Raw genomic sequence first — 21,984 nt, forward strand, 5'->3', positions numbered from 1 at the left:
TACAAACATCAATGTTTAAAGAACTATTAAAGAAAACAACTTCAAAACTCTTCACATAGTTCAAATACTTCACTTAAAAGGAATTTGAATTCTTACATCTCAGATTGCACCAGTCCCCAGCAGGACACGCAATGCTCATGTTCACGTTGTGGCATTTGAGCTGTTCAAACAGGAGGGATGGAGTGTGCTGTGTGCTTAGGGGTTAGAAATCCCCACCAGCCCTGCTTGTGCTCTCTTGTGAGAGCTGAGACTCAATTAACCTCACCTCTGGGCACCTTCTCAGGGTGTGCCTTACCATGACCTACATAAAAATGAAATCCTCCTGCAGCTGAGAGACACATCCCTTGAAGACCCAGCCAGTGGAGAGTACTGGCAGCAGTGGGATGTGGTTGGGTTTGAAGTTCTTGGTAAGTCTTTTATCCAGCCCTACTGCAGAGCTGCAGCATGAGAGTCAGGTCAGTGCTGCTGATTTATGATCTGCTTAGAGCTCAAGACTGGCTGTCCCTGAGCTTTTCCCTCCAGGGCTGGATCCACAAACTCTGGCCCCCACCACACAGTCATGACCAGTTACAAAGAACAGCACCTCCTTGGTAATGCTGAGTGGAACCAAACTGAGAAGCCAGAGAGGTTTTGCTGCTATACAGCAAAAGGTCTACAAGACTGAGTTTTAAACCCCCATTCTTCCCCAAAGAGCATCAGCTGCTGTCTCTGGACAGTAGTGCTATTCATTTGCAAGCTGGAAAAGCCTTTACATCCCAAAGAGCTGTGTCATCTCCCTGCAGCACCAACTGCTGCAGAAACCTCTGCGGGATCACAGCAAGCCTTACATTCCTCTGCAGTAATACCCGATACAAATCCACTCATCTCCCTGGGGATTTGACAATGCCCAGACAATTTATGTTTTTGATGCACCACCTCTAGGTGGGATGGCATACAGTAAAGCTATAAGTTGTCCCAAAGATTTTCACCTGCTTGATTCCAGTCATGACAGAGAAGAATTCAGAACATGCTGAAGTATAGAAAAGTGTATAACAGGCTAGAAACAATTACAGTCAAATTATATTAGAAAGATGTCCTCCTTCCATTCCTTAAGCCAGCTGACAATTCACTTATAGGGATAACAGTGACAAACAAGATGCTCCATCAGGTAGGAAGAGTTACCTGGGCTGCTGCTCCTCCAGAGAGGCACATGGTGCAAACCCTCATGCATTGGAGGGAGGTGAATGGGGTCAGTGCAAATGTGCTGGGAAAGCATAAGGTGGGATTTGGAAAATGCTGTACCTTTCCCTACCCCCTGTCATTTTGTGGGTACTCAGCTCCTGAGCTTACAAAACTACATTTGAGCTGCTACACACTGGGTACAGCCCTTTCCTGCAGCAAATCATGTTTCCTGTCCTGCAAGGTACAGTCAGTCCAATGAGACTGGGGACATTTGCCAAGCCTGCTATCAGAAAACATAGGTTGGACCTGGCAGAAGGTTTCAACAGTTATGGAAACTCATGGGAGGTTGTGCTTCTGGGATTACAGACCCTGCTTCAGAGTACACAAAATATTTGCCACACAAATATGCAGAGATATAAGCCACCCCTCTTCTCCCAAAGCATGACAATTCAGTTGGATGCTACAGAAAATATTTTTTTGTTATCAGCAACCTTCTTATCCATTTTTTAAAAGAACAGCATCTGGTCCCCCTGCCAGCACCACTGAAGCCTATCTAATTTCCTTCCACTGTTGCAGCTATGTTGTACAAACACAATGTAAAGCACCTTTGCCCTGGGACACCTGGACACATTTTAACGCTTGGCAATTTGGCCTGGCTGGGAAAACTTTATCTACGTTTCAGAAAGACAACTCCTTTCCCCATTGCAGCTTTTGCTCCCATCATGCCTAGCCCATGCACCCCTTCTGAATCAACTTGCTTCTGCTTAGGAGCACAGAGAAAGCTCAGTGCCAAGAAAAGGATAAAAGCACACCAGAAACAGGGAAATGCCTCAGTCCTTTCCATTCAGAGGCAGATCTGCCTTGAATGGGAGCCCCCAGGACTGATGTGCCCCCAAAAGAGACTGAATCACAGGCAAGCCAGCCCCCTTCAATTCACATTAAGACTTCCAGCACTGTATATATTCTTTCCCCCACCCTCCACCACAAGCTCCCCCTTTCTAACACAAATTTCTCACAGCACACAGATACATGCATTCCCAGGCAGTGAGCAGCAGCGCTGGGATGGGTTGAAACCCAAGTCCAGTGTGATTCAACCCTTGCAAATGACACTTTTTCATCAGGAAACTATAATTGGCAGCTCTTACCCACTACAAGAGTTTTGCAAAACAACCCTAGAGAGTATGCCAGGCTAGTTCTTCACACTAAGACCCAAAATTAGAACCAGTATCCTAAAAGAAAAGTGGCCCTCACTGGGCACTCCCAAGCAAACTGATCAGCCCTGCTGAAGCTGCAAAATGAAATCTGTTATCTTTTCTCAAATACACATGCACATCCAGAAAGAACAGAAGCAGAAACCTAATTTTAAATCAACTAATGCAGCTATAGAGTAATAAAACTTACATGGGACTCCAGACTTTCAAAGTGCTGGGTATTTACCTGCTGTGTACAACTCCAAACAAGTGCTATCAACATTTCTAGATTCAGAAAAATATTATTAAATGAAAGGGGTTTTTTGCAGCTTAAGAGAACACAGGCTCAGAATATAATTTGTTCTGTGCATGCACCTCCTTTATCTCAACTCAGGGAGCTTTTGCAACAATCAGGAGCTGTATGTTAAGACGAGGGAATCTGGCCCACTACAAAAGAATTCAGACTTGCAATTTAGCTTTAATTTACACCCTACACCATCCCAGTCTCCTAATCCGCCTCTTTTCATTCCTATGAGAAACACAGCACAAAACCTGCTAAAAACTTACACAGGTTAATACCATTCCTGCTACAAACTTACACAAGTTAACACTATTGTTTTTCTTCTTCCCAAAGTTAGTCAGACTAACTCTTTTGAAATAGCTTTGCTAATTATTGAGAAAGGCTTTTAAGAAACTCAAAATCCTCCTACAGAAGACACTTTTCATCTTTGGCTTATTTTTAAAAGATTAAAATTACTTCCCACATAACTACCCCAGATCTGCTCACATCCCCTTTCCCTGAGCTGCTCCTGAGCACTGGAATAAGAGCCCCCATGCACGAACAGCACACGGAAGGATCAAGGATCGGCGCTTCTCCCTACCTGAGAAGTCTGCAGAAGTCTTGGCAAAGTTGCTGAAAGCTGTCAAGCACATGAGTCCTAGGAGGAAGGTGGAGGTGGGAAACACATCTGGGCAGCACATCCTTAGGTGTCCTCACGGCTTGTTTTCTTCCCGAGTAAAGGAAAGCGATTCCTGCCCCTGCCCAGCACTCCTCTCATTGCCCGGAGAACAGCGTTAGTCCCATTGCTGGGAAGGCTCGCAGCCAGCGGCGGGGAAGGAAAAGCACTCGGCACACACACACACACACACACACACACACACACACACACACACAGGCACCCCTGGGAGTGAATGAATCCCGGCTGACGAATGAGACAGACCTACCTGAGCCCTGGCGGAGTTCCCAGGGTCCTAAAAGCCACCTCTTTGCCCAAATTTGCTGCAGACTGTTGTGCAGCTGTCCAGCTGTGGCACTGCGAGCTGCTGGGGGGCAGTGGGGAAAGGGGTGCCCCGAGGGGCTGGGTTGGAGGAGCCCAGCAATTGTTGGATTAGATATGCAGGGCTCTTGTCTCTCTGGTGCAGACAGACAGAAGGATGAGCAGAGTTTTCAAAGCAGGGAGCTCAGAGCAAAGCACCTGAATTCACATGGATTTCTGGTCTGACAGGTATTTGTAGATACTGCTGAAATCAGTGTGAGCAGCAGTGTCCTGCCAGACTGGGGACAGGAAAATTCTGTGTCCTCTGTTCAGAGTGATCCTACAGTGGAAGAGACTTTGCACAGGCCCAGGGATCAAACCCTCCTGGATCTCAGGATTGCAGGACTGGGACTGCTATCAGCCACATATCCAAAACTCTCCTTTCTTTTGACAGCAGAAAGCCATGCCAGGCTCCCCTAACCCACTGGACTCCTCTATCCTCCATCAAAAATCAACAGAGGGTTTTCAGCAGATCCAGATCTGTTTTCATAGAATTGTGGAATGGTTTGGATTGGGAATTTATAGGTCATCTAACTCCAGCCTCCCTACCATGGGCAGGAACACCTTCCACTAGACCAGGTTATTCCAAGCCCCATCTAACCTGGCCTTGAGACCCAGGAGTCCTGGCTCCTTCCATAGCAATTACTTTAACTTCCTAGCATGGCTCTAGATGCTCACTGAGCACTGCTCACCCTGCAGAGTTAAAGGAAGGCTCCAGCTCACCTCAAAGCATATCCAGTATTTGATCCTGCCTGATTTTCATCCATATCCTGGCAGCATCAAGCCAGTCATGTTAATTTGAAAGAGCTGAGAACTGGGGACACAGATGGATGGGTGTACTCTGTTGTCCCTGGGTACAGGAAGGAGGTCCTGGGCTTTGGTCACCAGCCTTAGCTGCAGTTCAGGCATATGTTTGCATGTAAATAATGGCCATATCCCACACATACCGGCTAGGGCAGAAGCTGAGTGTTGGTGCAGAGAGAGGAGGGTGTATTTCACAGGCAAAGCCAGCACCAGCCATTTAGCAGCCTGTGTATCCATATATTCAAACTAAGGAGCTGCACTGTGTGGGGCTGCCAAGGGTGGCAGCCATGGGGCCAGGCTTAAACACAACTGCTGAACAAAGCTGCAGCACCTATCCAGCAAAAATAACCTCAGTGGAAACACCCAAGGAAAACCACAAGTGGTTTTTACTCCTCTGTCCTCTTCACCCGCAAGAAATTAAGTGGAGCTCTCAAAAAACATTGATTTTAGAGCTGAAAACAAGAGTAAGAAACTTCAGCACAAAGGGCTCCAGGGTTTTTTCAGAGTTGAGTGAACTTGTAAAGTGTTTCTTATTCTGAAATTTCTAACAATGTTTCAGCTGTTCTCAGATGAATATCACACTAGCTTCCTGATTACATGTGAAAGACATTTTCAAGAGTGCTGCCATGAATACCAGAGTAATTTTTTCCACCAGAAGTCTGTCCTGGGATGGTCTATGTACTAGAAGCAGATCCCAAGGGGAGCAGTAAGTACCGTGGCCCTGTTTGCCTTCTGTTGGCCACTTGCTCAAGTTCCAAACAGCCACACAGAGGATGAGAGCAGAGTGGTAAATCTGGAGTTTGAGCTCAAATCCTGCCCATGACCACAGGAACAAGAGGCTGTTCTGGACTGATCTGTACCTAAGCACCTCCTTCCCACAACACCTCTGCACACCCTGAGGGTCTCCCATGAAGCTGCAGATGAGTCTCCTCAAGGACAGTGGTGACTCTGGGATGCCCTAACAGCACAGACACAGCCTGAGATCCAACAAGCTCTGTAAAATCCAGCCCCAGTCCCTTCTCTCTGCAGACAATTTTGCCCCCTTACTTTTTTTTGCAGAGGGCTCCTTAAGCAAGATAAAAAAACAGGAACTTCTACAGGCTGCCTTGCTCTTTATTTCACCTGATATTTTAATCCCACCTGCCAAACCTCTCTGACGCATGCTTTTCCAGGGTTGACCTAAGTTTTAAAGAGAAAATACCAGGAGATTTGACTCCTGGCATCTATGTATAATTCTTGTCTCACCTATTCTGCTACCCTTGCCAAAAGGAAGATTCACCACTGCTGTTTTACAGGCATGAGATAACCATACCCATTACCACATTATCAGTCAAAGCTCCTTATGAGCAAGACAAAGAAACAATAGGACCCCTGGAAATTTATCAGCCTCTGGAAAAGGGAAACACTATTTGCTGAAAAGAGCCCACCCTGTTAGCAGGTGTTGATTTTACTGATTAAAGTGTAATTAGGTTTGGCTGACTCAGTACATGGGGAAGAAAAAAAAAACTTCTTGTGACAAAGGGTTTAAGGCTAAACACGGGCAGTGTGCTTGAGCAGCCCTTAAGGTTAATGTGAATAAAGTCAAACCAAAGGGGAGGGTGTTGTCCTCTGAGGGCATTTTTTTTAAGTCTGTACAGATGCCTTCCAAAAGGAAAGAAGAAAGCAACTCTTGCCAAAAAGAACAAGGAAAAAAAGAAAAGGAAAAATTGGCCTTTGAGAAACAGACAATTCAGTTAAAGCCCATCTCCATAATGCCCTTATTCCCTGGGGCATGTGGAAACATCAGCTGTGTTTGCAAGGCAAAGAGGCCACCTGTCCCAGCACAGCACAGATAAAGGATGTCTGTCATGGACAGTCTCATGGGGTAAACATGAATCAAGGCAACACCAAAATGGAACTTTACTTTTAGGAGTAACAGCCCTTGAAATCCATCCATGCCTTCAAATACGTCTCTGGGGATAGGTAATAACACATATAATGATATACATTCTCTTGGATCCCTTGCCTCCAAAGCCACCCAGAAGTGGGAATAGGCCCCAGTACTCATGCAGTCCAGCATTACATCTTAGCTTGCAGGAATGATATTTGTTCTCTCTCCCTTCACAGATTAACTGTGGAGAAGTCTCACTAAGCCTAAGATGCTTAACAACTGTACCTCAGTCCTCTTTTTAGACTATGTTACTTAAATGCATTTTTCACTCCTCCCATGCTCCTCTCTTGTAGATCCTCTCCTTCTCCTGCTGCACATAAAACTGTAATATCTGAAACATGCATGTAAATTCCAAAAGTACAGTTAAGTAAAGCTGCAACTGGGTAAACTGAGGCAGTGAGAAAGGAAGTAATTTGTCATTCAGTTTTGTGACCCCAACATTATCCAGTTCATAAATGAGGAATGCACCCGTTAGGATGATTCCCAGTTTAATGCTGATCTTGCTTCCTTCCAGGGCTGATTTTTGGGAATGCTTTCCTACTTGACCCAGCACCATTAACCTCTTCCTTGCTGATTCAACCATCAACAGCCAAAGGTTGGTCAATAGAAGAGCTGGACCAGGAATAGATCTCAGCTAGAGAACCAGATGTAGGAATTGAAGTCCTGTTTGTTTACATAGTCCCATGAAGATTTATTAGTACAAATTTTCTAAAACTACTCTTTCTTTCTAACCCTAGTAACATTACTCACTTCTTACTGTTTTTTCCATAAGGTCTCAAAGTACTCTCCAAAAGGCCCTGTTGCATTCTGCCATGGACAAAGAACAGTCATATGTTTAAGATCAATGCTTCTTCAATGTCAGCCAGGGGAAATTGACAGAGATAAGAAAATATTAAATACTTTTTAAGTCCAGCCAGAGCTCTTTCCACTTGGCCACATTCCTTCTAAATGAATGTAAATTAATAACAAAGTATATGAGCATTTATACCTACAGAAAGAAATGTAAACTGGGTGGTCAGAGTTTCAATATAAAATAGCAAAGTTTCCCAGCAGAGTACAGCTCTTTGTTTCCTTTTTTTCTTACTCTTTCCCCTAAGAGTGTATTATGGAAACAGATGGGGTTACTCATGGAAGTAAGCACTATTTGCTTTCATCAATTTGAAGGCAGAGGACTTCACATAATGCAGTTTTGCAATACAACACCAAGTATCTCACAAGTAAAATCCATATTCAATGCTAAACAACAGCTGTGCAGAATATTCAAACTGAAAAGCCTTTGAAGTTTTCACATTTTGTGTCACTCAATCACTTCAGTTTACAAAACGAACATAAAACCTGGAGGACTTTGCTCCATACTGGGAAAGGTTTCAAGTGGGGGTAGTGCTTCAACTAAACTCTGTGTAGTGTAAAAGACCCAAGTGATGCACTTATCCCACTGAAACATTGGGAAACACTGAACAAAGGGGTGCAAAATCCTCCAATGCATGAAAATGTCAAAAGTAAAATATTTGAAGACTACTAAGTGATCCACAACAAAGCTGACATGCTCTCAGTTGGCATTCTCTTTATTCAAATGATTCCATGTTCTGTGTCAGAGGGTACTGTGTAATCCGGAGGGTACTGTGTAATCTGGTGATTTTTCTGGGATCAGCATATCCAGTTGGGTTTAGTTGGTACCTTGGGCACAGGATGTTAATCCCTGTATTAGAACTACAGGAATTTGAAGACATCTTGATCTTTGTACTACAGTGCAAGTCACATAAATGTTTAGAGACAAGTTTCACTGAGACCTTCAGGACCTTCACTGTCTTCTGATAGCTGTGAAGTGAAACTGTTCTCCACATGACCTGACTCATAAGTCCTCTTCTAACAGTTTTTCTGGGTAGATTTCTGCATTAATTAGATGATGGTAGGTAATGGCTTTACTGTTTTCCACCACTATCTTTCCATTAGTATACTCAATAGTTCTCTGGGAGTGCTTCTTAGATGAGAGGCTGAATTTGACACCTGAGGATACCTATCTCTGACCTTGTTGGTCTTGGCCTTGAACAGCAGAAACATCCCAGCTGGTTCAATGTGAGCAGCAGTATGTTTTTCCTATTATCTCACCTATGATAATCAAGGGAGAATTTTCTCAATCCTACTGCTATGTAGGCATGAGTAATTTCAGGTTACAGACCCCTTTTAATCTGGATCTCCACTAGGTTCTTCCCTTTCGTTTTTCCTGTTTTACTACCAACTTTCACAAATAATTTACATTGTCCTTAGTTTCCACAGGAACCAGAATTGTTTCTCAGATAACTTGTCTAGAAGTTCTCTGCCTGTCCTGTGGGAGTAATATGCTATGATGTTATTCGATTAAAAAAAAGGGAATAATCTCAACATTCATCCTTAAAATGATACCATGAGCATTTATCACAAACCTCTGTAATCCACTCTGAGGGCAGGCAAAAGCAGTAGATTGTAGGACAACAAGAGAATCCTTCAGCATTACCCAGGTTCTTCTGTCCCTCATGGGCACACATCCTCTACCCACAGCCCATCCTCATGGAAACTATTGTTATAACTTACACTGGAAAAATCATTTTTGTTGTCAGAGACCTTTCCCACAAAAGGATTGTTTCCAAACATTGTCATGAAGTCTTTTCATAAAATCCACCTCTATATTCATAGTCTGAACCACATAAGGGTCTGAACACAGGCACTGCCACTCACATTTTGGACTAGTCTTCGGTTCACTTTTGATCCAGGGCACCTAGCATCCAGAACATTTCTGAGCATGGCTTGGGAGTTGGCAGGAACTTTGGCCATTCCCAATAGGCAGCAAGGAATCATGGTTTGCAGTTTGATAGCGTGACCACAAACAGATGATATGTTCTAAGAGACCCAACAGTGTTTCAGGAGTTTGTAATATCCTTGGTGAAGACACAGTGGCATGGGCTGAGAATTGAAAAAATAATCCCAGAGCAGACTGTCTGCTAGTGCTGCAGCATCTTCTCCTTCTGCTACTCTGGCAAGCCTGATTAGGGCTGCCTGGGAATGACAGGGCAGCCTGCAGTCTCCTGACTCCAGCACAGCTACAGCCCAGGTTGCTATGAGTTTGTGCTCCCACCTATTTACAGTGATCAGCAGGACAGGCCATTCCTTCAGGAGCATTCAGCGTAGAAAGAAGTCATTGAAAAAACCTTATTGGCTTCCCTGGTTCCAACATAATTCAGACAGATCAGCTTTCACCTCAGATTTATCAGTGCCTTGGAGCAGAGGGTATTTCCCTTGGTTTTGGACAGACAGCAAATTACATAAAAAACCTCTGGCTCAAAGATCACAAACTGGTAAAAAATCAAAGGGAATCAGAGGAAATGCTTTTGCTTTTCTGCTGAATGGGGATAATTAATCCCAAGTGTAATTTCACTGGCATCAGCGCAAATTCAACAATGGACTACATCTACCATTTGCAAGAAGAACAGGTTTGTGTTCTCCTTTCACATGTACTTAAACATACATTTTCCTTTCCTCTTTTAAATCTTTTCCATTCAAGAAGGCTGTTCAAGAGTAACCATATGCTTTCACATGCATTTTAGTACTCAGGCCAAAAATATCACCAGGTATTTTTTTTCACAGTGGTCCCAAGAGACTATCCAGTAACAAAGTCCAGGTATGCTGGGCAGTGCAGACAGCACTGGACTATGTCATCTAAAACAACCCAAGGAATTTACAAGGACATTGAAGTCCAAGACAGTCAAATCTCCACACTCTCTAGCCACAACACTATCATTAGTGAACTCCAGTTAACTTGATCCTAGAGCAAGAGATGTTTCCCACTGCAGAAAGCTCATACTGAAATTTGGCTGCAGTCATTGTCTCTGGGCACCAGGCTCACACATCACTGATACCTAATGTGGTAATGCTGCTCACCAGACCAGCCAGAAAGGATGCAAAGGAAGGAAGGAAACTTTACAGGTTTTTACAGCTTTTTTACAAGGGATTTGCAAATGTCAGAGTTCACCAGGCTGGGCATTGCCTGGACCGACAGCAGTGTTATATGCAGAGCTGTGTGTTGTATGGGCATAGCTTAGTGGTTACGTGCATCCAGAGACTACAAAAAATAAGTATCAAAAATGGCTTTTCTAACACAAGTAACTTGCCTCAGAAACACCTCAGCAGAGGCAAAAAGAGACTAGAGCCCACTTAGATTGCAAAACATTTTCAGTTTTTGCTGGACTGTCCTCTTGTGAACACCAACCAAGCCAGCATCACCCTCCCAGCCTTACCCTGCCCAACACTGGTGCTGTGCTCTGCCCTGTCCTGCACTTATCCCCTGGGTGCTGTTTCTTGCAGAGCCCTTCCCTGGTCATTCTCAATCTCAGGTACTGTTGTCCATGGAGAATCTCTTACAATTATTACTATACTGCAAGTAATTTCTTGCTTCACCTGCTAACCCCATCTTGGACATGCATAACTAATCAAATTCCCCTTTCCTTTTCCACAGTGAAAGGTAAAACAATTTTTTTTCAGTTCACTGAATCTATCCTGACACAGCACACCAGCTCATCTCCATCTAATGCTCCTTCTGTAAAATTAACCTCCTGACAGTAGAGGAAAAGCAGCTTTGTTCATTAAAAGGAGTCTGACTTTAGGCTGTTTGGTTTTCACCCAAAGAAGATTGCCACAAATGGTGCTGTGAATAACCAGAAGAACTGAGAGCTTCTTCAGCTGGTTTAGGAAGCCAGTGTCCAGAGCTGCTGCTGCTTCTGTGATGAAAGAGGCAGAGACTCAAAGCTTGTAAAGCCCAGTTCTCAGGTGAAAGCCCTGCTCTGAGTCCAGAGGCAAGCAAAGTGAGACAGAAGACAAAGCAGCAATTTCTCTCCCACCTATTTCCACACAATAGTACTGCACACAGCTAAGCCAGTGCAGTGGAAAACAATGTTATGATTTCTAAAGGGCTTTTGCAAAACAAAGGATATAAGAGACATTTTGTCTTCAGGTTACTCACTAGTCACTCAAAAATGAAGAGCAGAAGTTGATTGTCTTTGTTAAAAATAATGAGAAGCCATGACTTTGAGCAATTTGATCATAAATTTTTCACTTGCTTTTCCTCCTGCATACAGAGGTTGAGACAGTAGATATAATTTACTATGACAAACCACCAGCATTAATGCATTAATCAAGAAAAACAAATGGTCCCCCTTGAAATCTCCTGCCCACCTAGAGAGAGTAATGGGGTTATAAATAGAGAAAGAACAAATATTGACTCTATGAAATGTAAAGGTACCTGGGAGTTCACCCATCAGTCTTTTGATTACACTTGCCTTTCAAGATAAATGGGATTTTTTTTATAATTCATTTCAATTGGATTTTTTAGCATCTCAGGAAACAAGAGGTCTCTTTAGGTTCCCAACTGTTTCTGAAGGACAGGACCTCCAATTTCTGGAATGAGATAGATGCTCCCAACCCAAGACATATCTTCCAGTTTGAGATAAGTACTAAAAGAGCTGCCTGAACTCATCAATAAGTTATTTATTTAATGGTGTTTCTGGGGAAGCTTTATGTAAAATGCCTCCAGAACTCAGCCTCCATCATTCAGACTATAGAAGCTTGGTGGCAAGGACACTCCTTGGCATCTGGAACCATACAGGACTCAAGGAGACCCAAGAATTTACTGCCTAAGGGAAAGACCTCTGGCATAATTTCCTGAACTTAACCTTACTTTGTCACACTCTTCATAACTCTCCAAACTCATAACATCTCACTCTTTTAACCTCTAAGCAACTACATACCTGTCTTCTACACAGTTTATTGGATTACTGGAGTAATTTCAACATTGTCTTCCATATTAGACACAATTCCTCTTTAAAATTTCTAATTAAACCAGAAAATTAGTAGAATCAAGTGTTTTATAAATGCTGAGGTCAGCCAGTGTTGTTGTCCCTTCTGTAACCTGTAAGGGTGCCATGCATCCCAGAGGAAACTGAATTCTGAGGGGCGGCATAATCAAGAGGAGTGGGGACATAATCAAGGGCAATAGACAAGAAAAACAACAAAGCCACACAGCTTAAATTCTCAATGATCTGAAAACATCACAGATTCCAAGAGGAATTTAAAGACACTTCTGACTTTGAACACAGAGCCAGTATCTACTGAGGCGCTGGCAAATCTACCAACAAACCAGATCACATTTCATATATCCCCCGCACCCTGACAGAAATCACTGGCACACTTTTTTTTTTCTTCTCCCATACAAGTTATACAATAACAATTTACCCTCCAGGGCTGGAATGCAACAAAGGGAAAAGGAAATGCAAGAGCATAGGTGCACGTGAACCTGGCAGTGATGTGCCACGGAAGCCATGCCTGCTGCCAGAGGCCCTGTGGAAGCCTCAGGCTCAGAGGAGCAGATGTGAGCACTTTCCCAGCACTGCACAGAGGGGAGAGCATGCACTGGCCTGGCAGGGTTAACTGCATGTGGCTCCAGCAGGATGCATGCTCCAAAACAACCAAGGCTCCAAAACAACTGAGGCCTGGGGCTGTTTTGACAGAAGGAGCGGAAGATTTTCCAGTCCATCGCTTTCCTGAGCTCAGTGCTGGGATGCTGTGTCTGAAGAACAGTTCTCCCTCTCCTCTTTGCTTGCTCTACAGTAAAGAAAAAATGAAATTGTGGATGCTTGATGGCCACCTTAATGAGCAGCTTCTCTATCCAAAAGGGTCTGGCACCTGAGGTCATTTTAAGGGACATTTTGGGATTTCTTTGATTATTTTCAGCAAGGTGAACTCACTTTAAGTTAACCAATAACTCATGTCCATTAAAGGGAAGCTTCCAGAAAGACTGGAACTTACATAAGATTGTCTTAAGGTTGTAATAAAATCCACTACACTAAAGCATTTCCAGAGTAGTTTGTAGGGTTGCTTCAGTACCTGGGATATTCAGGACCCAGAGGAATCCAGGCATAGTCTTGTGTTTCTGCTGACACAGGTTTGCAAGAGAGCCTGAAGGATCCAGATACCTCTGGACAGTCTGAAAGGAGATAAGTCTGCTCCACCAGCCACTGCTAGGGGTACAGCGGCTATGAATAGCTTGACAGGTTGAAAAGGACACAGTTGAGCTAGAAGATGAGGTGGAGATGCCTTCCATGAGCCAGTCCCATTTCTTTTGTAATTTGGGGACATCCAGCTGCCTCTTCTCAAGTCCTAAGGGACAACAGACCAGATCTCCAGAGCAGCTTAGCCCCTCGCAGATATCTCTTTTTCTTTAGAGACACAGCAATAATAACAGCAGGTGTTACCACTTTTGGTTGTGTTTCCTATAAAAAGACATCCATGTTCCCTTGGGCAACATGAAAATTCACTCTCTTCTTCACACCCTCCAACAGGCCACAGACAGCTGTGCTGGTGCTGCTGCAATGTGGCTTCAGGTGTTTGGGAGAAATCTCTGGGATCTCAGCCTGCAATCCAGACTCTTTTGGAAGGTGATACTGACAACTCTGATCCTGGTGGTGCTGGGACTGAAGCACTGCATCCCTGGGGACACAAGCAGGTAAAATCCAGGTAAGCAGGTCAGCTCAGTCCAGTACAATCTGTTGGGCATCTCCACACCAGAAATGTGCACCCCTCCTTTACCTTGCAAATGCAGCATATGGTCTGAGAAAGTCTGTTCTTTAGCCTTTGTTACAACAAAGCTGAGGTAAAGCAAAGAAATCAGAAATTAATGGCTCAGAGTGACAAAGAATACGGGGAGCAAAACACAAGGTCTCTTTCCTCCTTAAATGTTTGCTTTTCTTCCTCTAAAGAGAAGGACCACGTTCAGTGAGATCTTCAGCAAGGAAGTGCAAAGAGGGATCAGTTGTACTGCTGACCTGGGAGAGAATCGCTTGACTTGATTGATACATCTGCAAAGACACATCAAGGGAGGAAGGCACTCAAATGCTGATGTCAAAAGAGATTTGGGTTTGAAATAGGCTGGAGGTGGCAGTTTGTCCAGCTGGATAACTGAGGGTGTTTGGGGTGACTGTGAGCACTGCTGAACTGCCATGTTCAGTTTTGAAACAAATACCTCAATAAGGGTGTTGAAATAAGGGAGGAGACTTCAAAGACACTAACATGAAGGATGGCATTCAATGGAAGATCTTGGCCACATTCTAATTCCACAGATGAGAGAGGGTCAGGCTAAGCACTATTTACTACCTGTCCTGCTTTTCTTCCCAAAGAGACTCAGATTTGAGTAGTGAGGAACCATAAGTGAGCATCCCCAGGATTGGACAGGAGGGACTAGAAATATGTTCAACTCAGTCAGAATTAATTCAGAGAAGTACCAAAGTCTGTTTAATCACAGAATAAACTGAGCTGGAAGGGACCCTCCAGGATCATCAAGCCTGCCATGTGCCTGAGAGCATTGTCCAAAGACTTCTTGAACTCTGTCAGGCTGGTGTTGTGACTACTTCCCCGGAAACGATCTTGTTCCAGTGCCCAAACACCCTCTGGGTGAAAAACCTTTTTCTAACATCCAACCTAAACCTTCCCTGGCACAGCTTCAGGCCATTCCCTCTGGTCACCACAGAGATCATCCTGTGCCTCTCCTCTCTCCACACCAGAAGTTGTAACTGCAGTGAGGTCTCCCCTCGGTCTCTTCTCCAGGCTGCACAAGCCAAGTGCCCTCAGCCACTCCTCATGGGGCTTCCCCCCATAGCCCTTCACCATCTTCATTGCCCTCCTTTGTTGTATCACCTGAGAACATTGATGCCTTTCATTTATGAACCTCACCCTATCCCAGTGATAGTAAAGTGATCCATATTCTCATGGATTTTGTTATATAGGCAAGAAGAGTAGGGAGGCAGCCCTTCTCCTCCTCTGTCTGATGTGACAGAATGAAGAAACTCAAGGGGAGTGTCTTGCCCCTGTATTTCAAACTCAAGAAAGCTATTTCTGAAAAAAAAAGACCCAACAACACATGGTTCAGTGTCTTGATGCCAGGGTGCCTCCACAAACCACATAGGAATTGGGAAATACACAGGGGCAAGTTTCTGGGCCCTGTAGGGCATCTCAAGAGAAGTGAGGTTCCCTGAGCATCAGTGTTTTTGTTAGCCTGCAATCCACAGTGGTCAGTCCGGGAGTTAAAAGTGGCTCCCTGACACTGAAACATCCAATTCTCTTCTTTAAAGACAGTTGTGAGCTACAAATCTGCAGTTTCCCAAGTCACAGCCCACACATCTCCTTACAGCTATTTTATCTCCTCGATCACTATTAAGTTATTGGAATTACCCCTACATGATAATTCCTCGCCCCCTGAAAAATATTATTCTGCCTTTTTAATAGTGCTCACATAAGGGATAAGAAAAGATTAAACTTGAGGAGTGGTGCGCTCAGTACTGGTAGAGATTTTTTTCGTATTTTAAGGGTCAGAGTGCCCTCTTGTGTCCCATCCACGTCCTGCTGATTAACTCGCGGTTAACCAGCAGATTACAGAAACTCTGACTTCTGCACACCTTATCGTCTGCTGATGCACAGTTAAGGAGCCAAGCACCAGATCACAAAGTAGGTAATTATCCGTGTTAATGTGGAGGCTTGGGCAGACATCTGCAACCAATAAAAGGGGGTGGGGGTACATCACAGGCAACGTGATGGATCTAATTAGTTCATGAGGTCAGAGATATTTTGATGTGAATCTCTGCGAAGTTTAAACTGTGGGGTGTTATTTATAGACCTGCATTTAGAATTCACCCTCCTCCTGCCTCTGTAGGCACTAATTGAATCCAGACTGATGGCCAAGGAAACCTGACTGACATAAACATATTAAAGATACCTCAACAGTACTTTTGCATGTAATAATTTCTAAACTAATCTTGGTGAGAAACACTGGGCCTGCAAGATACCTGAATTATGGACAGAGATAACAATGGCCTCGAAAAAAAATTTTAGTTGAGTATTTTTATCGTGAAGACACACAGAAGTGTGTTTCTGGAAAACATACCAACACTTTCATGTGGCAAAGCCAGAATTCATAACCTCCGTGAATCCATAACCTCTGTGATGGCCGAGGAGTACCACGAGTGTGCCTGCGCTGAGGTGCGGCGGTGCCGGGGATGCACTGGGAGCTCCAGCTCCGCATCCCAGGGACAGCCCCCGCCCCTCTCCCCTGCTTTGGGGCCTCCTGCCACACCCGAACCGCCCTGAGGGATGGAGGTGAAAGGGAACGCTGTGTTTCCCTTCATCTTTAAACCACAGACCCTGTTGGCTTGGGAGGGTCTTTAACGTCCTTTCCAGCCCCTGCCTTGGGGCAGGGACACCTCCCACTAAACCAGCCCCATCCAACCCGGCCTGGAACACTTCCAGGGGTGGGAAGCCCACGGCGTCTCCGGGCAGTCCGTCCCAGCCTCGCCACCCTCACGGCGAGGAATTCCTTCCCGGTATCCCGCCCAAACCTGCTCCAGTTTGGCACCGCCCCGTGAGGCGGCGCTGCCTCCGCGCTCCGTCCCGCCGGGCTTTGTCCCCCCGCGCTCGCCGTAGCGGCCGTGCCGCAGTCGTCATGGCGGCCGCCTGTGGGAGGCTGGTGCCGAGGGGCGCCGCCATCGCCCTGCCCGGCCGTGAGCACCTCCCGGGCCCTCACCCTCACCCCCGGGCACCCCCGATCCTCCCCGCCGCCCCGCGCTCTCCTCCTGCCCTCCCTGGCCCACAGAGCGGGGGGGACGAGGCTCCTGGCCGGGCGGGCGGGTTGTGGTGCCGTGCCGTGCTTTGGTGGGGAGAGGTTAAACTTGAAATCGCGGGTGTTTTAAGCGCTGTGTTGTATTTTACAGGGTGTTTTTCTTTATCGGGGTATCGAGTGAGCAGCGATGGAAAGCCACCGAAATTCCAGCCGCCTCCGAAGCCCGTCATTATCGACAGGAAGACGCAGAAGGAGGAGAGCAGGTGAGGGTGTCCCACTGTTCACCTCAGCTGGCAGAGCCTCACCTGGGCTGTGCTCAGGCTGCTCGCTGTGTGAGCACTTACTTAAAGAGTCAAGGCATTACTACACCAAAAAAGAAAAAAAAAAAAAAAGCCCGACACAGTTCGTAAAATTATAGCAAAGATCATTTGTGTTGGAATATGTTCAAAACACCATAAAATACTGTTTCTGGATTTTCTGAAATCAATGAAACATGAAAAAAAAAATTGTAGAGCAGTAAATACTTCTGCAAATTCGGGGATAATGTGGGAGAGTATGTCTGTTAAAAGCATCTCTTTAACATGACAGGGACACAGGTCCTGTGTCTCCCTTTGCCCTGAACCTCAAGGCTGGTTGTGCATCACTGGTTGTGACATGGACCTGATGGCTCTGGTAGCCTTCGTGAGATGTCTCATTCTGGGTATTTTTGATGTCACCTCAACCTATTTAATGAAATCACAGAATGGTTTGGGTTGGAAGGGACCTAAAGATCATCTTATTCCAACTCCCTCTGGAATCATCTAAAGATCATCTTATTCCAACTCACCTCTGGAGGTGTCCCTGTCCTATGGGCAGGGACACCTCCCACTAGAGCAGCTTGCTCCAAGTCCCACCCAGCCTGTTCATGAATCCCCAGGATTGGAGCATCCACAACCTCCCTGGGTGTTAAACCCAATTTGCACTGCTTTACATGATCCAGTGGTTCAAAGGGCAGCACTGTGTCTGGAAGAAGAGTGGTGGCACTGTATTGTTCATCTACTCCCTCCAAAAACCTCTCTTTGAAGATCATGAGTAGGTTTGCTGTTGTTTGCTGCCTGTGGGCAGCAGCACCAACCAGAACTTCTGCTGCCCCCACAGCCCCATAAGGTTTGTAGGGCAGATTTGCATTTGTCCTCCTCTCTGTTGGGCACTTCTCTCCTGACCAGATCCAGGACTTTTAAGATGCATCTGTACAACTGAATTGAGTCCACCTTCATCCATCTGCTCTGAGGGTAAGGTGGTCTTGCCATCCAAACCTGAGTGAGCACATCCAAATATCTCTTGGAAATGGTTCTCAGCTCAAGCCAATCCATGTCAGGCACTCAGCTCAGCAGCCAATAACTGAGGTCCAGGCCATGGGGAAATTCTTTGGCATGGTTTAATTTTTTTTGTAGCAAAAAAATTAGTTTTACCAGTCTATTTAAGCTTCCATAACACAAAAGGACATTTATGTGGTGTGTCCTGTAGAATCAATTTGTGAAAACTGTAATAGATTCTTCCATATCTGTTATTAAGGACAACAAATAGTAAGTGTTCAGTCATGGGGATTACAATTAAACCATGAAATAGCCTGTTTCCAAGCTGTGACAGCACTAATTGAACTGGCCTCTTTCAGACAGCTCTGAGACCAACATGTGTTACTTGTTTGGAAAAAAAGCTGTTTAAAAGAACAACAACAAAAAAAGCCACATAAAAACCCAAAATCAATATCAAAACCCCATAAAAATTCCTTTTAGATATCAAAAAAACAATAATCAAATAAAATTGGTGACTTCAGAGACTGCAGTTCGTATCTCTGAAAAGGTAACAGCTGGTAATTCTTAGGCCAAATACTTGGAATTGTCCTGTAATTTTTTATGCAAATGCTTTTGTTTCATACTTCTAAAAGTTTGGCTTTTCTTACAGGTTCCTGAGCCCTGAATTTATACCTCCCAGAGGGAGAAAAGATCCTCTTAAATACTACATAGAAAGAAAGGATATGATACAGAGAAGAAAAGTGTTCAACATCCCAGAATTCTATGTTGGTCAGTGTCAGCACTAAAAATTCCATAATTCTGGCAGTATTTTACATTGTGTGAGGTGTTAGAAAGTGTGGTCATATGTAGAATGGCATAAAACATAAAGTCTCAGGTGTGTTGTATCAACTGGATGTGTTTCTATATGTAACAGTTCATATTTTCATTTCATATTTAATCCTGATTCATTGAAAGAGTAATCCTAATGTGTTCCTTATGTGGGTATTTTTCAATCTTGGCACTTGAGCATATGGTATACCAGTAGAGGTAAAGAAAAAAAATGCATGAGATTAATTATATTCAATTTGGAGAGGGAAGAGCAGAAAAATAAAGATGAAGAAAGTTTGTAGTTAACCTGAACTATATTAATTCAGGTCACCTTAGCAGCTTTTTCTGTTTCTGTCAGTTTTGATGGGAAGCAGAAGTATTTTCAAAGTGCACCTGAGTAGATGCACTTTGCCTGATTCTTCCCACATTTTGGCACATATTAACTGTTTATTAACATATTAAATTAACTTATTAACTATTAATTTGAATCCATTTTCCAGGCAGTATACTCGCCGTGACGACTGCGAATCCCCTCGCCAGTGACAAATCCAGCCGCTTTGTGGGGATCTGCATCCAGAGGGGAGGGACGGGGCTCGGCGCCACCTTTGTCCTCCGCAACGTCATTGAAGACCAAGGTGGGGTTTCAGCCGTGGTAATTATGCTGCAAGTGTTCAGCAAAAAATGTGCTATGTTGTAGAAGGGGAGGAGAACAGCAGATTGAAGTGAAAGTATGAGTCTGCCTGTTAGAGTACTGTGCAAGTTGAAAACCCTGTACACAGAAGTGCTGATGTACTCCATACTTGAAAGGCATGGAACTGCACAGTAATTTTTAGTCATTCTGTGATGGTTGTGCTTATGTCTGAGCCTGGGTTGTGTGTTACCATGTAAACATCAGCCCAGTTTGAGTACTATGTGTTTTCATGAACTAGGGATGTAGGTGTGAACTGTTTTAATAAGCAACAGATTAGAAGAATTTTATCACAGGTTCATATTCTGGATTAGGACAAAATCAGGGGCAGTGCAAATAGTGGAGTTCTGAGGGCAAATATGAAAGGGTTGGGTGTCTTTTCATACACACTACACCTACACTGAGATGCATAATTAACAGCCATTGTAACCAAAAGGAAATAAATTTGAAAACCCAAGCTCATCTTCCTTAAATTTGAGCCATTCAAGTCTCTTACACAGAATGGCTTCAAAGATTTGATTTACAAAGAAATGTGCAGACACAGTGACGAGTACAGTCACAAGTGCACACAGCACTGCAGTGCTCTGAGTTCTAAAAAGCAGTTTGTAATGATACAGGAATGTGTAACTAAAGCAATACTGCTAGGCTGTTAGTATTTCTCCTGAATTTGGTGCATTAAACCAGGCTTTCTGTCTCTAAGGGGTTGAAATCTGTTATGAACTGTACAGCCCTCGCATCCAGGCCATTGAGGTGCTGAAGCTGGAGAAGAGGCTGGATGAGAACCTGATGTACCTGCGGGATGCCCTCCCCGAGTACAGCACTGTCGATGTCAATATGAAACCTGTGCCTCGCATGGACCACGAGGAAATTCCTGTGAACAAGGTAGGAGCCACATCTGTCAGGGGGAAAGCACAGGATTGTTTGCAGCTTCCATTTATGACTGTTATCCTGGCAGGCTGGAGCAGCTCTTTGCTACATCAGTTACCAGGATAACAAAAGTAGATAAAAATCAGGCAAATCTTTGTGCCATTTCTGTAATGCAAGAATGGTGAGAATGTAAACACCTACCATCCTCTGGAGTTCATTTTGAAGACATGCAAAGAGGAGCAGCCTCCACATTCCTCTGTAGAACTGTGCAGAAGGGAAAGCTATTCTTACAGGAATGTTTTTGTTAATGTAGTTACTGATTCAGGAGTGGTTGGTGTCAGGAAACAAGGTAACAAAGATGGAAGAGTCATCTAAAAAAAAAAAAAAATCTGCATCTCAGGGAAGATCCAGAAACCATCGGACCCTGCCAGAGTGTTGTGTAGAAACTCAGTATGGCAATTCCTCCCTTTCCCTCTTGTGCTACTTATATTTTTTTCTTAATAAGGAGCAAAACTAGAAAAAATGAGTTAGCTTCAGTTTATGTTTCAATTAAGGACTCTGTGATAAATCAAGACGGTGTTAATTAAAAAGTTTACAAGATACTATGATAACAATGATAGTATCAAAGTAGTTACTAAACAACACACTGACAGATTGGTCAGTTTTCTCTTACTTTCCTCCTGTTAGAGCAGCAGTTATCACCTTTTGCTAAGAACACAATCAAAATTCTAATTTCTTAGTACCTTTTTATTGTTTTGGGTTTTAAAATTTTTTTTTAATCTTTCATCCTAGGTGCAGGTACGAATGAAACCTAAACCATGGTCAAAACGGTGGGAAAGACCCAAATACAATATAAAGGGAATCAAGTTTGAACTGCCAGAACATAAAATGCAAGCAGCACAGAAATGGAGCCAGCCATGGCTGGAGTTTGACATGCTGAGAGAATATGATACTTCAAAAATAGAGGAAAAGATTCGGAAAGAACTGAGTGAAGAACTTGAAAAATAATGTTTTTTGCAGTCTAGAATTCCTGAGAAAATTAACATTTTTAGTTTACTGTATGGATGATCAGTTGTCAAGTTTTGTATATACATGGGCAAAGCAACAATAAAGTTAACCTTTCCAGATTTCAGCATGAACAGATTTCTGTGGCTCAAGTGCCACCACCCTCTCAATGCCTACAAGTCATTACAAGGAATCTTTCTTCCAGAAATAAACATCTACAGAGCTAAATTGTGACAGAACATCAATTACATTTTTGTCATAGCACAAGGCTGGTGCTAGAGACAAGCT

The 21,984-nt window shown here is 44.0% G+C and overlaps 2 protein-coding genes across 3 annotated transcripts in view; one reads left to right on the plus strand and one right to left on the minus strand.

Moving 5' to 3' along the window:
* EVA1A (eva-1 homolog A, regulator of programmed cell death) overlaps positions 1-3,332 on the minus strand; it is a gene marked incomplete at its 5' end in the record, with an annotated part of 201,876 nt that extends 198,544 nt beyond the window's left edge. For both annotated transcript variants that reach the window (XM_084201574.1, XM_084201575.1), the window contains one exon: positions 3,233-3,332. In XM_084201574.1, coding sequence (XP_084057700.1) covers positions 3,233-3,332 — 100 coding nt within the window. The remainder of the gene's footprint in view (positions 1-3,232) is intronic.
* A 13,570-nt stretch (positions 3,333-16,902) lies between these two features.
* On the plus strand, positions 16,903-21,818 carry MRPL19 (mitochondrial ribosomal protein L19). The gene is made up of 6 exons (XM_084201692.1): positions 16,903-16,975; positions 17,186-17,297; positions 18,979-19,097; positions 19,637-19,771; positions 20,525-20,706; positions 21,484-21,818. The coding sequence occupies exons 1-6, from the start codon at positions 16,918-16,920 to the stop codon at positions 21,697-21,699; spliced, it is 822 nt and encodes a 273-aa protein (XP_084057818.1). The 5' UTR covers positions 16,903-16,917; the 3' UTR covers positions 21,700-21,818.
* Positions 21,819-21,984: the final 166 nt, after the last annotated feature.

Source organism: Fringilla coelebs, assembly GCF_963513975.1.
Source record: "Fringilla coelebs genome assembly, chromosome: 3".
Lineage (NCBI taxonomy): Eukaryota > Metazoa > Chordata > Aves > Passeriformes > Fringillidae > Fringilla > Fringilla coelebs.

Coding starts and splice junctions, on each gene's coding strand:
- MRPL19 (XM_084201692.1), top strand. CDS start 16,918: ATGGCGGCCGCCTGTGGGAGGCTGGTGCCGAGGGGCGCCGCCATCGCC. Junction 19,098..19,636: donor CATCCCAGAATTCTATGTTG/GTCAGTGTCAGC, acceptor TCCATTTTCCAG/GCAGTATACTCGCCGTGACG. Junction 20,707..21,483: donor AGGAAATTCCTGTGAACAAG/GTAGGAGCCACA, acceptor CTTTCATCCTAG/GTGCAGGTACGAATGAAACC.